Genomic DNA, 18160 nt, shown 5'->3' with positions numbered 1-18160 from the left:
AGATCACAATGGCCTAGTTGCGACCCCCAGCTCACCCAGCTCATCCCTCACGGAGGCAACAGGGCTCTGTCCATTCACAACTGAGCAACGCTAAAGCCCTTGGGAAGATATTCAGAATATTCAGATACTCACGCTGGAGCAAAATGTGGATTTGCATCAGCCTGTCTCTCCACTGATGTAGGGGCATCTACAAGATGTCCTCCTCATCCCAGTGTTGTCCAGACCTTTTCCTATTTAAATGTGGGGGTTTTCAATCCCAGTTGGAAAAACCTGCATTTAAAGGTGGAAATGTCCGGAACATCACACGGAAGGGGTCCACATTATGTTTCCAGTATGGACAAGCCCAACGTCTCAAAAGCATCTACCTTTAGGGAATTTCCCCACCTCAGAATTTCCCCAGTTCTTGCAGTGAACAACCCCATAGCCTTATGGTGTGAAACTGGCATTAGTGGTGATCCTAATACTCTGGGTTTTTATTCAGGGCCAGCCCTGCCATTAGACAAAATGCGGCAACCGCCTCAGGCTGCAGATGCTGGAGGGCCAGCACATCTCTAAGCTAGCCAACTGCCCCCAAGGTGTGGTGGGAAAATACAGTTCTCTTGCCAGTGTTGAAATCAGATTCAGCTGCTCTGCCACTTGGGTTCTGTACTTGGACATGGGAGGGGCATCGTCTTGTCCTTCGCCTCAGGCAGCGAAAGGTCACGGGTCAACCCGAAGCCCATTTATGCTTGCTGAGGATTTCCACAAGGGTGCCTCCGAAGGATGCCATTTTGAGACATTGATTCAGAAAAAAGAATTTTGCCTCTTTTCCAGAGTGGGAGGCTGATACACCTGACTCACTGGACACAATCCAGTGATAAGTTCATCTGCTTAAACCTCCCTGAAATGAAGAGTTGTTGCCGCACTAAAGCATGAAACTTATGAAGGTGATCTTCCTGGCAGAGTGGAGTCGGTGTTAATTAGCAGAGCTTTATTTCTCTCTCTTTATTTTAATCTCGTCTATTTCTTCTTCTTCTTCTTCTTCTTCTTCTTCTTCTTCTTCTTCTTCTTCTTCCTCCTCCTCCTCCTCCTCCTCCTCTCTCTTTCTGTTTTTCCTGCTTTTCTTTCTCTCTCTCTTCTCCTGTATTTCTATTTTATTTAGATCAATATTTTCGTTTTGGACAAAAATATATATATTTGATACTAAGTTTTGCATTTTTCTTTGTAAATCCTAATAAAATTTATTCAAAGAAAGAAAGAGAATGCCATTTGGATTTTCCAACAAAACATCTTAGGCCAGTCCACGTGCCAGGCATCAAGGCCATCCTTACGTTAGAGAACTATCTGTGTGACCTCCAAGCCAGGTGCTGTATCTACAGCTGCTACCATTTGTGCAATGACCACAGCACTCAAAAATGCACCACCAGAGTCACAAAAAGGGGTGCAGACATGTACACAGCTGCCATGTGGAGCAAGCAGTCCATGCAAATGGAGCCAGGACCTGAGTGTGGCCCAGATGCAAGTCCACTGATGGCTCCGTATCTCCTGAGGGTCTCCCATGGGGCACTGCCTGCAAGTGAAAACCAGTCTATGGGTCCATGCCAATTCCAGGGGTGCTGAGCAGAGTGGAGAGAAAAATAGATAGAAGAAAATCCACTCTGTCATAATAACACCTGAACTGGAGAGCTCCAGTGAACATGTTTTGCCGTGTGTTCAAGACAAGAACACCCTTCCTTGCAGAATTCATTACAAGATGTGGTGTGGTGACAGCCATTAGCTTTGATAACAGGATCGGCCCTACCATAAGGTAGAGGGAGGCTGCTGCCTCAGGCAGCAGATGCTGGGGGTGGTGGATGCCAGCAAAGTGTTGGGACGACAGATCTCTGTGCGCCAGAAACCTAGTAAACCAGCCTGCTGCCGTCAGGTATGACAGAAGCTGCTGCCGCATCACCAGTGTCGGAGCAAGATTCAGTTGCCTGTCCAGTTTTGTTACATGGAACCAAAGGAGGGGAGAGCCATATAGTCCTTTGCCTCAGGCAGCAGAGTGTATTGGGACAGCCCTGTTTGACAGCTTTTGAACAGCCTGGGACAGAGGTGCCATCTTCTCAAGTTGATTGAGGGGGCCAGACACCATGTCCTGATGTTGCGTGTGCACGACATCACAAGGACGCCCTCTGAACACTGAGGGGCCCTGGCCTCCTCAAAAAACAACCACCGTGGAGGGGACTGCCCCTAGGAGCTGCTGCATATGGCATTGGACAAATTCAGCAGGATAAGGTTAGGTCTATCACATCACTGGTGATGGTAGCTTTGAGTGTGCCTTTGAGTACCAGATGCTGAGGGCAAAACACACGAGAGGGAGGGAGAGAGAGAGAGAGAAAGAAAGAGAGGGAGAGAGAGAGAGAGAGAGAAAGAAAGAGAGGGAGAGAGAGGGAGGGAGGGAGAGAGAGAGAGAGAGAGATTGGCTATCACTATGCTCTGTTTGGGAGCTGCTGACTAGGCTCTACTCCCAACAATGGAAAATAAATAGACTCTAGAGGCATCCTGTTCGCCATTGCTGGACTTGGATGGTCTTGATCCAGCAAGACAGTTCTTCTGTACTTATATTCTTGTGCATGTCTAGCATTCAATACTAGAAGGCACTATTGGAAAAAATGCCTAGGAAAGCTGCCTTTGGGGACTATGGAGCTTTGGTGGGTGTTGTTGTCGTCCCCCAGTGGAACAGCAGCCTGCAACTCTGAGGAAGAATAGATGTGCAAAACCTGGGAAGGAATACCGGGGGGAGGGGGGCTGGGGGTTTGGAGAATGGGGAAGGAAGTCACAGGGGGTCTGCAAGGTAGGATATTCATCTCACCAAATTGATTTCAAGGTTGTCATACTTAAAAACCCAGCAGAACATCTACTATTTCCCCTTTCTTGATGGTATGCTGCTATTTCTTGCTTGTGTGACTTGCCACAATCCTGCATACCCTATAACGCAACACACACATTCCAATCTCACACCCTATTCTGAGTCCCTATATATTGCCCCTTGCCGCCACCCCACCAATGGAAAACAGGAATTTGCTGCTGTGCAAGATACCCCTGTTGCTGGGGTAACAAGCAAGGTAGCAGAGGAATAAATCCTTTACTTTTCCTGTCTGCCACTTGAAGAGCCCTTGATGATTTCTTCAGAAGAGGCTTTTCCCCCCTTTTCCTTTTCCAACTGGGGACTTGGGCGGATTCTGAACCTCCCTGAGAAATTCCAATGAAGAGGCCAAGCCAGGCACCAGTGGCTGCACCGTGTGCTCAGAATCGGGTATCAGGGAGAGCAAGAATATCTATTCCACTTGATCTGCAAAACCAACAGGCATGCTGAATCCCAATGCTGCTGCAGAGCTCCCCCCACCTTCCTCTTTCACACACACACACACAAGGTTTGAGGCAGGAGAGCGGTGGAAACAGAAATCAAGTCTCCTTCGCACTCTCCATCCTTCCTTCTGCTGCAGGCGATGGCAAAGAACCTCCTTCATCCCACCCGCAAATGTTTAGGTTCTGCCTTTTCCCCTTTCCTGAGTTTCGCACACCTTTCTACCCCCCAAGGAGACTTTTTCCCGTGTTGCTGGTGCCCACGACCACAGCTCTTGCAACCTCTCTCCCTCTTTCTCACACACACAGATGCGTGTCTGCGTGTTTCCAGGGTCCGTGCCTCGAATGCTGAAGCTGTTGCACCGTGTTCTGCAGCTCCCCGTTCAGCTCTGCAGCTCCCCCCCCCCGCTCTCTCTCCCCACCCTCCTCAAATAGATTATAGATTTCTCCATAATTAATCCGACAGACAGGCGAACAAACTAGGACCTAAGGCTGTGAAGAGGCAACCCGGGGAGAGATGGGGAGGCTGGCTTGGGTGCTGAACAGAGAAGCAGAAGAGGCGCATCCATCGGGGCGATGGGCAAACAGCCACAGAAGAGGGGGCAGCTGAAGAAGAAGCCCCATCGCGTTTTGAATCGATACGGGCTGGAAAACATGGGCTGGGCGTGTGCCAATGGATAGGCAAGGGAAGGAGGGAGGTGGGTGGGTGGCAGATAAACAGGAGAGGCGCACAAGTGGGGGCAGCAGGAAAGGACTTGAAGCTGCAGGGGGAGCGAGCAGGTGGGAAGACGGAGCGCCAGCAGCGGCGAAGGGGCGATAGCTGGGCCCCGAGAGGGCGGCGAGGGGAACCTCTGTAGTTGGTGCCCAGCTCCGTCTCTGCACACACACACACACACACCCGGCAGCCCCAGGGATGGACGGATGGAAGTGGAGCCAGCGTAACAGCTGCGCGCCCGGTCGGACCAGATGGCTGGCTAGGATCGGGGAGGCGCGGGCGGAGGGCGCAACCCACCCACCTACCCGCCTGCCTGCCCTCTTCCTCCTCCTTGGGGAGCCCTGGCACTTGCTGGCCCGCCGTCGAGGAGCTTCTCCTCTCCCACGCCCTCTCTCGCGCGCTCACCTTTGTTGCCGAGGGCGCAGGCGAGGACGAGCAGGACCAGGGGGAGCGCGGCGAGGGGCTGCCCCCTGCCCATCTTGGACGACCACCCCAGCGGGACGCGCGCTCCGGCCGCTGGCAGAGGGGGCTTCGCGGTCGCCTCGCGCCTGCTCCCACCCCACCTCCAGGCGCCGGCTGTCCAGGAGGCGCTCGCTTCGTAGGCTGGAGACCGAGGACAGCTCCGGCTCGCTGCTTGGCGCTGCCTTCACTGCCCAGCCCAGCCCAGCCAGCCCAGCCCCTGTACTGCAGCATGATGTCAGCAGCGCCCGACGCTGATTGATGGGCGCTAGCAGCCAATGCGAGGGGCTCCGGAGCCAGGTGCTGCAGGAGAGGGAGGGGACCAAGGTTGGGCGGGGGGCGAAGGGGGAGGGGTCCCGGGGTTTTTTCTCCCTGGGGAATCAGGGAGGCTTGTTCCTGCGCGCGCGCCGCGGGCTGTCGAGGCTGCTGGGCTGGGAACTTTAGAGGGGACTTTGGTGGAGTTGGGGCGTCCTAGCTCATCCTCCCCGGTTTCTCCGCTCCATAATCGGCACTGAGCTGCGGAGAGAGAAAGCGGCCTATAAATAGCTTGCGTTATTTATTAAATTTGTACTTGCCAACAAAGGTCCATGGTTTTCCCAGCAGTGATGTATGGAAGTGAGAGCTGGACCATAAAGAAGGCTGATCGCCGAAGAATTGATGCTTTTGAATTATGGTGCTGGAGGAGACCCTTGAGAGTCCCATGGACTGCAAGAAGATCAAACCTATCCATTCTGAAGGAAATCAGCCCTGAGTGCTCACTGGAAGGACAGATCCTGAAGCTGAGGCTCCAAGACTTTGGCCACCTCATGAGAAGAGAAGACTCCCTGAAAAAGACCCTGATGTTGGGAAAGATGGAGGGCACAAGGAGAAGGGGACGACAGAGGACGAGATGGTGGGACAGTGTTCTGGAAGCTACCAGCATGAGTTTGACCAAACTGCGGGAGGCAGTGGAAGACAGGAGGGCCTGGCGTGCTCTGGTCCAGGGGGTCACGAAGAGTCGGACACGACTAAACGACTAAACAACAACATAGAATAGTATCCAAATAATTTTTCTTGGAAATACAACCAGAAACAGCATCCACACCTCTCTTCAAGAGTATTAGCTATTCTTCTGCAAGATTCTCTGACAAACATGAAACATCAGAAAAGGGAAAGACTTCTTGGTGTCGACGAGGAGATGAGAGTTTGTCTCAAGTCAGACCTCATATAAATGAGATTACCCAGCAAAAGCAATCTCCCACCTCTCATGGAGTTTGTATACATACTCAAAGTACATATGGAAGAGCCTTGTTCATAACTATATTTTGGGGATGACTCGAGTCCTTATGTAGCTGCATTGCTTTATACTTTATACTTTCTGGATGTCCCATGATCATATTATAAAGTAGTTGTGTTCTAGGTTATAAATCAAGCACTGCTAGAAGTTGTTTCTTTTTTGTTTTCCAATGTGTTTCTTATTAAAAAAAGCATTTAGTATGGCGTGAGCAAATTTTTATTCCGAAAGTGTGGCCCAGAAGGAAAAGTTTGAGAACCACTGATGGAGGATGTTAGTCATGTAGCTGTATGCCAGAGGCAAGGCACTATTAGAAGGAGGATACTTCCTGGGCTGGAGAACACCTGGTCTTCCCATGATGAGGTTCACACGGTTGCTTGTGCTTCTGCCAAACTTATTTAGGGTAGGGGCAGAGCATCTTGGCATCCTGAGAGGCAAATTGGCCACACCATATTCATTCAGTGCTGGCAAATGTGCTATGTGCTGTATAGAACACAGGGCTGGTTCACATGTGGTGCAGTCTTTCACCGGCCCAACACACAGCATTTGATTTCTCTAGGGTGACAATATGAGCTGCCTCCACTAGAGAAACCTTTTTTGGATTTGTGTGACACAAAGGGTCTGATCTACTGTGAAACTAATGAAGCTCAAGCTTCAGGGACCCTAATCTCAGAGGGGTGCCCACTTTAGTCCACACTGGTTTAAAATGTTGGGTCTAGTAGACCCAATATAAGTCACACGACTCGAAAACTATAAAGCATAGCAAATTTTTGTTCACACCAATAACTTTGATAAGTGAGATAATCCAGTACAGTGGTACCTCAGGTTACATACGCTTCAGGTTACATACGCTTCAGGTTACAGACTCCGCTAACCCAGGTTAAGAACTTTGTTTCAGGATGAGAACAGAAATTGTGCTCTGGTGGCACGGCGGCAGCGAGAGGCCCCATTAGCTAAAGTGGTGCTTCAGGTTAAGAACAGTTTCAGGTTAAGTACAGACCTCCGGAACGAATTAAGTACTTAACCCGAGGTACCACTGTACAGCAATCTCAAAAATATGAGATGTAGTTGTTAACAACAACAACAACAACAGCACTGGGCAACAATTTTTTACTTTTTGACTGTTGTCTAGATTTCTACAACTGATTTTGGGTATTTTTGCACTGCTGAATCAGGAAATGGCATCCATTTCTCTCCATCAGGTCAGGTTTCCTGTAAACTGAATGGTGGGCATTGATAAAGGTAAGTACACGTAAATTGCATGTTGCTTCACCATTTTTCAAACTTCAGGGCTTGAACTTCCGTTTCTTGGAACTCCAGGAATGCTCAGCGGCAGGGAGGTCTCTCTTCAGAGTCCAACAGTAGTCAGCCATCATGACTGCGTCCCAGCGACCCTGATACCTGGTCTCCATCTCTTTCATGTCCTGATGGAATCTCTCCCCCTGCTCATCACTCATTGAACCCAGGTTCTCAGGAAACCGGTCCAGATGTGAAAATAGGTAGTGCATCTTGACGCTCATGTTGCAGCCCAGGTTTCTGAAAGCAGTCAGCATGTTGTTGACAAGTTCTGTGTAGTTTCTGGCCTTATTGTTGCCAAGAAAGTTCTTCACTACCAGAACAAATGCCTTCCACGCTTCCAGTTCCACTTCATTCATTGAGTTTCCGAACTCTGGATCTCTGATGAGCTGACAGATCTGAGGACTGTCAAAGATGCCAGCTTTCAACTTCTCCATGGTCAATCCTGGAAAAGCCTGGCACAAGTAAGTGAAGCAGTCACCATCCTTGTCCAGAGCCTTGGTGAACTGCTTGATTAAGCCGAGCTTGATGTGCAGTGGTGGGAAGAGTATTCTGTCTCTGTCCACCAGAGGGTCGTTGATGACGTTCCTTTCTTTGCAAGGCACCAATTCCTCCCGCACAGGCCAGTCCTTCTTTGTGTGATGCTGAGCACGGTCCCTACTATCCCACATGCACAGAAAACATGGGTACTTGGTGAAGCCAGACTGTTGTCCCAACAAAAAGTTCACCATCTTCAGGTCAACACAAATAAACCACTTATGCTGATCATAACCAATTTTCTCCAGCACATACTTCACCGCTTCATAGTTCTCCTTCAGTGTACTCGAGTGAGCCAGGGGTATAGAGGCAAACTGGTTGCCGTTGTGTAGCAGAACACATTTCAGTGATCGCTTGCTGCTGTCAATGAACAGTCTCCAATCTTTGGGTTCGTACTGTGGCACTCCAAGCTTGAGCAGAAGCTGCGCAATATCTGCACAGTACACCAAGTCCTTCCCTTCCGAGAAAAAACGGAGGTACTCTTGATGCCTGTTGCGGAAGAAGCTGATGCGAGCACTGTCAGAGAGGAGGTTTTTTACCTTCAATCTGGATGCCAACAGTTCAGCAGAGTCCTTTGGCAAGCTGAGGTCGCGAACTAAATCACTGAACTCCTTTTGGGAAATGGATGTGGAGCATCATCTTCAAGAACCACTTCTTCTTCTTCATGTCCTTCAACACTGGAGGCATCTTCATCACTAATGTCAGGAAGTTCTCCGAAGATAGGCACTGGAATTTCATCACGATGAGCTACAGGACGACGTGCTGATTGAAGATCAGGATACTTCGTGGGGTGGCTGCCCCATTAACTTAGTTTTGATCCCCCAACTTTATGCTTTGCCGCACCAATTTATGGAAGATTTCTAGATTTTATGACTTCAAACTGATCCCTTTTCGACATAATCACCCAGAACTATCGGACCTGAATACTTCTTGTCATTAAAATAATCATTTCCAATCGAAACAATTATTCGACATGGCATTTTACACCCCCCCAACTTCTTCTAAAATGCTCCACACAAGCGTACATGTGAACAAAAACGTAAAAAAAATGACATGTGGCCATACCTCAAAAACTTGACCTGATTGAGCAAAACCAATGTGATTTTTGGATTCAGCGCATCAGATTCGTCCTAAATCAACTGAAAAAACGCAGACAACAAATTTGTTGTTGACCAGTGTAATAATTGTGGTGATCTGTCATGGAGCAACCCCATTGAAGAAGATAACAGTGGTTTCCCAGAACTCGTTGCTGGTTGCAAAGCACCCCCCATAACAGTTCAAGCTTCAGAGCCCCCCAAAATGTAGGTCTGCCACTGGTGCGATATCAGGTAAAAAGGTAAAGGTAAAGGACCCCTGGACAGTTAAATCTAGTCAAAGGCAACTATGGGGTTGTGGTGCTCATCTCGCTTGCAGGCTAAGGCAGCCAGCGTTTGTCCACAGACAGCTTTCCGGGTCATGTGGTCAGCATGACTAAACCACTTCTGGCACAACGGGACACCATGACAGAAGCCAGAGCGAACAGAAATGCCATTTACCTTCCCACCGCAGTGGTACCTATTCATCTACTTGCAGTGGCATGCTTTCGAACTGCTAGGTTGGTAGGAGCTGGGGCAGAGCAACGGGAGCTCACTCTGTTGCAGGGATTTGAACCGCCAACCTTCTGACTGGCAAGCCCAAGAGGCTCAGTTGTTTAGACCACTGTGCCACCCACGTCATCAGGTGGGATGTAATTGTAGAGTTGGAAGGGACCATGATAGTCACCTATGATATCTGCCATCACAAAGTGATGGAAGTGTGTGTGAATCAGCGCATAGATATTGCATGGTCCCAAGGTAGAGGCAGTTTTATGGTAGCATGACTGGTTCAGCCGCATTGGACAGCCAGCACTGTAGGGGGCACTGCAACAATGATGTAGAACGGAGTGTGAAAGGTAGTAAAAGGTAAAGGAACCCCTGACCATTAGGTCCAGTCGTGGACGACTCTGGGGTTGCGGCGCTCATCTCGCTTTATTGGCTGATGGAGCCGGCGTACAGCTTCCGGGTCATGTGGCCAGCATGACTAAGCCGCTTCTGGCGAACCAGAGCAGTGCACGAAAATGCCGTTTACCTTCCCACTGGAGCGGTACCTATTTGTCTACTTGCACTTTGATGTGCTTTCGAACTGCTAGGTTGGCAGCAGCAGGGACCGAGCAACGGGAGCTCACCCTGTTGCGGGGATTCGAACCGCCGACCTTCTGATCAGCAAGTCCTAGGCTCTGTGGTTTAACCCACAGCGCCACCCGCGTCCCCAAATTTTAGCATTGCGCGGGATGCTGCAGAAATTTGAGAGCCCAAAGTTCACCACTGATGAACAGCAGCGCACACATCTGCAATGTATGATAACTTGAATGACAGTGAGTGAGCTAGAGTTCACTGACATTTAATGTGGATACTGAGCCTCCTGCCTCTCCATTAATTCGCCACTGCCCATGTGACAGTCTCCTCCAAGTCACTGTCTTCCCACACTTTCCCCTCTCACTATCCAGATTCTCTCATAGCCTCTCCTTTTCAGAGGCATGATAAAAATCCAGACTGAGGAACATGGGCGTAGCCAGGGGGCAGCCATCCCCCCTCCCATCAAGTAAAACTATAGAAATATTTAACTAACTGACCAATCACGTCGGTTCTGCCTCCCCTAACAAAGTCCTGCCCCCCCCCGAACAAAATCCTGGCTATGCCCAGGCCATGATCTGAATGTCCTATGGATAACAGAGAATGAATGGAAGTACAAGATGAGGCCCAAGTCATTGCACAATATTGAAAATGGTGGTGTTCTGCAGTGACTCATTCTCACTTACAGCCATCAAGTCAACTGAATTTGCATGTGTGAATGAGCCTGAAGAACATGCCAGACTGACAAATGGGGGCTGGGTGGGAGAAGAAGAGAAGAGTTTGGATTTGATATCCTGCTTTATCACTACTCTAAGGAGTCTCAAAACAGCTAACAATCTCCTTTTCCCTTCCTCCCCCACAACAAACACTCTGTGAGGTGAGTGGGGCTGAGAGACTTCAGAGAAGTGTGACTGGCCCAAGGTCACCCAGCAGCTGCATGTGGAGGAGCGGAGACGCGAACCCGGTTCCCCAGATTACGAGACTACCGCTCTTAACCACTACACCACACTGGCTCTCCATGGCATAGGAGGCAGAAGGAAGAAGGTACAAAGGCAATCCATGCTCTGTATACATATATGAGCTGGTAAAGTGGAATGGCCAACCCTCCTCCAGCTGCAAACTCAGGAGGCTAAGCAAGCTGCTGTCTTTCAGCCTCCCATCTGCCATATGGACATCATAACAGCACTGGCCTGCTTTATTTATTTACTTTATTGCTTATTTCCTAAAAGTTATATGCTGTTTGATTGTAGAGGGGGAAACCCTCAAAGCAGTTTACAAAAAAGCAGTGGCATAGCGTGGGGGGTGCAGGGGGGGCCGGCCGCACCGGGCGCAACATCTGGGGTTAGGGCAAATCCACGGGTTAGGGGGCGCAAATCCACGGGTTAGGGGGCGCAAATTACTTGCCTTGCCCCGGGTGCTGACAACCCACGCTACGCCACTGCAAAAAAGCATGAATAATAGGGATTACTGGACTAGTGGAGAATGTAAAGCTGAAGGTAAAGGACCACTGGATGGTTAAGTCCAGTCAAAGGCAACGATGGGGTTGCAGCGCTCATCTCGCTTACAGGCCAGTTTGTCCACAGAGAGTTTTCCAGATCATGTGGCCAGCATGACTAAACCGCTACTGGCACACGGAGGACTGTGACGAGAGCAAGAGCACACAGAGACACCGTTTACCTTCCCGCCGCAGCGGTACCTATTTACTTGCACTGGCGTGTTTTTGAACTGCTAGGTTGGCAGGAGCTGGGACAGAGCAACGGGAGCTCACCCCATTGCAGGGATTCGAATCGCCAACCTTCCAGTCAGCAAACCCAAGAGGCTCAGTGGTTTAGTTTAGTGGTTTAGGGGTGTTAGGGGAGGGGCAGTATATCTCTGGTGGTAGACATGTTGTGCTCCTTCTGGGGCAGTTTGTCCACCTTTGGTTCCCACCTTGCACTCAGCTCTCACCTGTGGCTCCTAGAAGCTGTCAGCATGCAACAGCAGCTACACCCCAGGAATGGCTTCCACCAGCTGGCTAAACCAGGTGAGGGTAGCTGGTGAGTTAGGGACTTCCCCTGCATGCAAAGACAGGCTCTGGTGGATTGAGCAGATGAGACCAATAGTGGGTCCAAGAGTCAAGAAGGTGGTTTCTGCATGCGCTGCAGAGGGAAGTGAGGGGCAGATGGGGCTCGTCAACCAGGGAAGGTAGCCCACCTAGGAGAAGGAACACGCTGATCCTATACCTCCACTGCCTTGCGGCATATCTTTGGGAGAAGATAAGACTATGGAACAAATCCTACACGAATTCATTAAAAAAATAATAATATTGAAATTTCAAGAAATTACAAAAATAAAGAAAAAGAAAACAGAAAATACAAAATACAGAAAAATAAAAACAATTAAAAACAAGTCAATCTTTCCATATCTTATCTTTCATTTGCTTGTTTCCTTGACCTCCTCACACCTCCTTTTTTGTGTTCTAGTTCAATTAGTTAATTCAGCAAATCCTTTCCATCCTTGTTTTTATCTTAATAATTTATCTTAATATATTGTAACTTTACATTCTCACCTGTTAACAATCCATTTTTACTTACTCCTTTGTAACATTACTGCTAAAACCACATAACTTCATTCCAGCATCCTTCTAACATTCCTTAATTTTACAATGTTTCTGTAGATAGTCTTTAAATTTCTTCCAACCTTCTTCTACCGACTCTTCTCCCTGGTCTCGGATTCTGCCAGTCATTTCCGCCAGTTCCATGTAATCCATCACCTTCATCTGCCATTCTTCCTAAATCCTACACGAATTCAGAGTGGAGTCCCTAAGATGGTTAGATGGCGCCTTGTGCTCCTTCTTCCAGCAACTCCTGCAGCCAAGCTGATGCCAAATGTATTGCTGTGCTTTCCTTTGGGCCACAACAGAGAGGCTGAGAAGGGGGGTCTAGTTGCCTGGGCAGCCTAGGACCTCCATACACACTGTGGTGGACATGTAAATTTGTGAAGCATTTCTGGGAGATGATATATAATGAAATGGGGAAAAAATGTTCAAGAAAACTTTTATAAAAAGATCAGAAACCTCTTCGTTAGGAATATTTGGAATGCAGGTCCCCACAGATCAAAGGAATTTATTTCTCTGTGCGATTATGACAGCCCGAATGGTATGTGCTCAGAAATGGAAAGAGAGAGTAATACCAACAGAGTGGAAGATGAAATTAATGGAATATGTAGAATTAGCAAATTTAACTAGTAGAGTAAGAGATCAGGGAGTATTTAAGGAAGAGTGGAAAATGTCTGGAGAATATCTGAAGACTTACGTTAAATAGGTAAAGCGTCAGCAGGGTTAGTGTAAATTCAGCAGTTCAAAAGTATAGAAGATATAAGGGGAAGGGAGAAATATGAATATATGGAGAAATTAAAATATGTGGTTTTAATGGACAAATAAATGGAACCATGGAAGGGGGTAAGGGAAGTCAGCGATTGAATGTACGGTTATATTCAATGAATGTGACACAGTGTAATGGATATATATATGTGTGTGTGTGTGTGTGTGTGTGTGTGTGTGTGTGTGTGTATACACACACACACACACACACACACACACACCTCCATACACTCTGCTTGTGCCCCAGAGAGGTCACTTTGGTGCTGCTAATGCAGCAGTTTGACTCCACCCCTGGAGGCGCACAGCATAGTCTATTGAGACAGACAGGTGCCAACAACTGGGCTAGTGCTAGTGAAGTGCTTCCAAAATGCAAAAACACTACATGCAGCTTTGAGACATGCAAGGCTGAGCCCAGACACCTTCAGAAACATTGGAGAGCTGTGTCTTGATATGTGCAGACAGAGGGGTTTCCCCCTCAAGATGGCTAATCCTAACTCCTTCCACCGCACATCTGGAATTTACAGCGAAGGATGGATTGGAACTTCCAAGGAGGACTGAGTGTTGGTGTCTCTCTTTTTGGTATTAAAACACTGGGGAACCAGCTGTATTAACTTTGCAGTGGCCAGACCGGGCAAAGCAGGCAAAGCAAGCAACAAGGCAGGCAATCCTGCAGGCCAAGGATGGGGGCTTGTCTTGTGCGCCCCCCAATGCCCTTGAACCACAACTCCCACAATCCTTGACCTTTGTCCATGGCAGCTGGGACAGCTGAGTGCTGGACTCCAACAACATCTGTCCTTGCCCTTCCTATAGGCCCTTAAAGGTAAAGGTAAAGGTACCCCTGACCATTAGGTCCAGTCATGAATGACTCTGGGGTTGTGGCGCTCATCTCGGTTTACTGGCTGAGGGAGCCGGCATACAGCTTCCAGGTCATGTGGCCAGCATGACTAAGCCGCTTCTGGCGAACCAGAGCAGCGCACAGAAATGCCGTTTACCTTCCCGCCACCTATTTATCTACTTGCACTTCGATGTGCTTTCGAACTGCTAGGTGGCAGGGCTGGGACCGAACAATGGGAGCTCACCCTGTTGCAGGGATTCGAACCGCCGACCTTCTGATCGGCAAGCCCTAGGCTCTGTGGTTTACACCACAGCGCTACCTGCTTTCCACATTATAGGCCCTTAGTTAGGTGAAAAGTCCCCTTGAATTCTACGGGGAAGGAGAAGCTTTGAGAAGAAAGGGAGAGTTTCCAAGGCATGCTCTGTTTCATGGGGTCACAGAGAGTCGAAACAACTAAGGCAACTAAACAACAACAACAAAACCACTGGACTGCATGATTCTGAGCTGAGAAACCCTTGGTCCCATGCAATTTGCTTTAGGTCAGTGGTTCTCAAAAGGTGTGTGTGGCACAGCACACTGGCATGGCAGGAGAAGATGGTAAGGGTTGTGGGAAGATTCAAGGGCAATCAAAGAAACATTTGAACATTTCAGTGCAGTATTGTATAGTATCAAAATATTTAAAATATATATATTGTTGCCGGAAATATCCGAGGGCTCCCTTGGACAAAAAGTAAAGACACCAACCAGGATAACTTGGAGCAAAACAGCAGCCTGTAGGCTTGGCCTTTATTGAACTGTTGCAACAGGGTGTTCCCCTCACTTGCAAGAGAGAGGAAAGACCCAGAAAAATAGTGTGCAAGGTCTTATAAAACTTTTTGAAATTCCCCTCCTCTAGGTCAAGCCCACCCCCAGAAACATCATGCATACATTACAGAAAGGAGGGGTTGAGGGAGGAGTTGGTGGTAACCTGAGTGTCTTGTCACCTGGCTAGTTCCTCCTTTCCCCCCTCCCCATGAGTCACTTCCAGGAGACAAAGGGGAGTTTGCAGTTTCCTGCCCCCAGAGGGAAGATCTGATCATTGTCCTTTGTTTCAGTCCATGCTGAATCCACTCCCATATGCAAGTTCTTTGTGATCTTGATTGTCTTCTGTCTGGGATCATCAGGGTTGGCATAGCAACTGGGCAGGGCTCCTGTGGATGTGCTGAGACGGTGAAGGGATTATGGCTGACCAGGACCAAGGCACCCCCCTTTGATAGTTCTTGTCATATGGAGTAAAATAAAATGGAACAGTGCAAATCCGATGTATGGTTGATTTTCCATGAATTTATAACAGAAATGTGGCGAATGTAGTGTGTGAGTGTGTGTGTGTGTGAAGTTTGTACAAACAGAATGATTGGGGTGGGGGGGTTCCTGCTACAGTTCCCCCCTTCGGAGATAAGATTGCAAAGGTGGCTACTTTGCAATCCTTTTCTCCGCACAATTTAAGGTGGTAATTATTAACCTGCTATTCTCCGTCCCAGATGCGTGTCTCCATGTGTACCTGAAAGGGACTCGGATGTCATGCTTCTTAAGGACATTTGCATAGAAATATAATGGTGTAACAGTGCACATAATTAGACTTAGGATATCACGTAAAATTAATATTTTGTTGTTCAGTTACTTGTGGCACTCTAGTACCTTGGAAGAAATATTTTCTCAATAGTGGCGTATGCTTTACATTTAGCAGGAAGGTCCACTAATGACTGAAAAATGCAGTTTGCTTTGTCCCCCGCCATTTTTGTGTTCTCAGGTGTCAAGGTAGCTCTTCTGTGGTCTCACACCGGCCTGGTGTCACAGTAGTGGCAATCCCTGGTGAATCCACTTAGGGCTTTCATATTAACCATGTTGCCTGGCACTCACCCCAGCTGGCACAGGTTTGGGCACGTCATGAGGGAAATGTCCTTGCCTTGGCCATTCTATGGGATTTTATTATTATAGGCTCTGGTCTTGCAGTCATGGGAAGTTGCTCACTTGCAATTTAAGGACCAAAAAGCTAATTGCAGCCTGGATACACTTGCCCAATTCAAAATGAGTCCAATTTGAATTTATCTTGCCCCATGGTTCCCAACTTCTCAAACCAATCTGTTAAAGGGCATTTGTCCAAATAAGTCAATTTAACTCTATAAGGGATTATTCCTGCTAAACCAAAGCATATGCACTTTCATGTATCTTATCAGCTTCTCTTTGGTTAAGCGAGTTTTTTGGCACATTTTAAAATGGGTAGGGAAGTTGGCAGAGTGCCAGGTGAAACAACTAAATGTGGTTATAAATTTATCTAGTTCTAAACATTGGACTACATAATAGCCTGGTCTGTTAAAAAGCATAAAATGTATGAGAATCCTCCACTGGGTTGTAAGGAATAAGACATTAAACATAAAAACAATTACACACAAAAATAGCCACAAAAATAGCCCCCCCCTTCCCATTTGTGGAAATAACACACTTGTCAGACACATTTCAACATTCCTACATAATAACACATAATACAAAACAAACTAATTAAGTATCAGTTGCATATCTTGAGACAATTGTGATATTTTATGTATGTATCTTTAGAATCCTGGAGCACAGTCTTGAGGTTCAAAAGTGAGAAGATGTCCTTAGAATTCTACTCCACCCCCCTTTGTCAGCCCCACTTCCCCTTTGAAAGGATTTGCTGTGGCCACTTTGAAAACTTTGGTGTCTGTTGTTGTTGCTGCAGGTAATAGTCTTGTGGTGGCGAAGCTTTTCATTGGATCTGTAGTAACACATCTGTAGAAGTGATATCCTGTAAGGGGCAGGACTTAAAGACAGAGTTAGAAGGGGCAAAAAGGCAAAAAAGGATGTCCTTCAATTTACGTGGGAAGCTGCAAATAATAAAAATCTTAGCGGATTAAGCATTTTATTCATTCCAATATTATTATCACATTTCCATATAATTACTGTTATTATCTGCCAAGTTTGTTTGCTTTCCTTCACTTAGTTTGGCTGTGGAAGAAACGAAGGGACAAAACCTTTGTTAATTTGAACACAATTGGCAAGTTATTAAACTTTTTGCTTATGTGGGTCCGAGTTCACGTATCCTGTTTTAAAGGGGGAAACAAAATTTTTTCTTTCTTTCTTTGAAAATCTCTGTCAGGAATGCTGTTCCTATAATGCACACAAAGCCTGTTGTAAAAGTTAAATCCTGTGGGGGGGGGACTAGTCAAGAGTGGAACTCACAGTGGGAGCGTTTTGATGTTTACCTGTGAAAAGAATTTGGCATGTTAAGATTTGGAACCTGGAAAGCTCTTGACTTTTGATGGGCTAGGTTTTTGTTTTGTTGTTGTTGTTGTTGTTGTTGTTTTTGTTTGTTTTTTACCCTTTTGTCTTCCGTAGCCCCTGGGGCAAAAGACACATTAAGGGTAATTTCCCTCAATGGTTCCAAGTTTTACATAAGGAAATTTGGATAAGTTTCTCCCTGCAGCCCAAGCTCTCGAAACCTCCTCTTCCCCCTTACAGTTCCCCCCTTCTTCCTCTCTCTCTTTTGTGTGTGTGTGTGTGTGTGTGTTTTTTTTTTTAAGCTGATCTAGCCTCTGTGCATGTACAGAGTTCATGTCTCAGTAAACCTTTTATACTATTGAAAATGTTGAATCTTTTGGCTAAATTACCATTTGAATAAGGGAAGGTGAGGGTAAGGAGTAGATTTTAAAATAGGGTTAGATTTTAAAACAAAAAAGAGAAACTCAGCAATTCAAGTATTCACCAAAGCTAGCAATTGTAGCCCAAGCAAAGGGACTGCTTCCTTTATGTACAGGAAAGGGCTAATATCCCTCTGGCCATTCGCGGAACAATGCCACGCCCTTATATATGGGGGAAAATGGCCAGAGAGTCAAAATTCATAGGATTTATTTTATTTATTTATTTTTTAATATTCTCAGTCATTTCAGCCTTACCATTTGCAGACAAAATATATATATATTTTTTTCTGCCCTTTATTTACAGGATTGGTCAAGGCGCATATGTATTTTTATGTGCTTAAACTTTGAATTGACTTTGAAGTCTGATTTTTAAATAGTAGACAAAATGATAAACACTTTAATCACTCAAATGCTTGATATTACCAGTTGTGCTTCAAAACCATCAAGGCTTCACCTCTCACCTTTTAAAACTAAAGAGCAAAGCTAGGCTGAATTTCAACTACATCACC

At 47.1% G+C, this 18160-nt stretch overlaps 1 protein-coding gene across 1 annotated transcript in view; it reads right to left on the bottom strand.

Moving 5' to 3' along the window:
* The window catches only part of CLSTN3 (calsyntenin 3), a 37245-nt gene extending 32525 nt beyond the window's left edge, over positions 1-4720 (bottom strand). Inside the window, exon 1 of the mRNA XM_083593032.1 lies at positions 4448-4720. Coding sequence (XP_083449158.1) covers positions 4448-4520 — 73 coding nt within the window. The 5' untranslated portion in view covers positions 4521-4720. The remainder of the gene's footprint in view (positions 1-4447) is intronic.
* Positions 4721-18160: the final 13440 nt, after the last annotated feature.

Source organism: Podarcis filfolensis (genome assembly GCF_964270895.1).
Source record: "Podarcis filfolensis genome assembly, chromosome: 17".
NCBI lineage: Eukaryota > Metazoa > Chordata > Lepidosauria > Squamata > Lacertidae > Podarcis > Podarcis filfolensis.
Note: the sequence above shows the minus strand (reverse complement) of the source record. Positions and strands in the feature narration are given on the sequence as shown.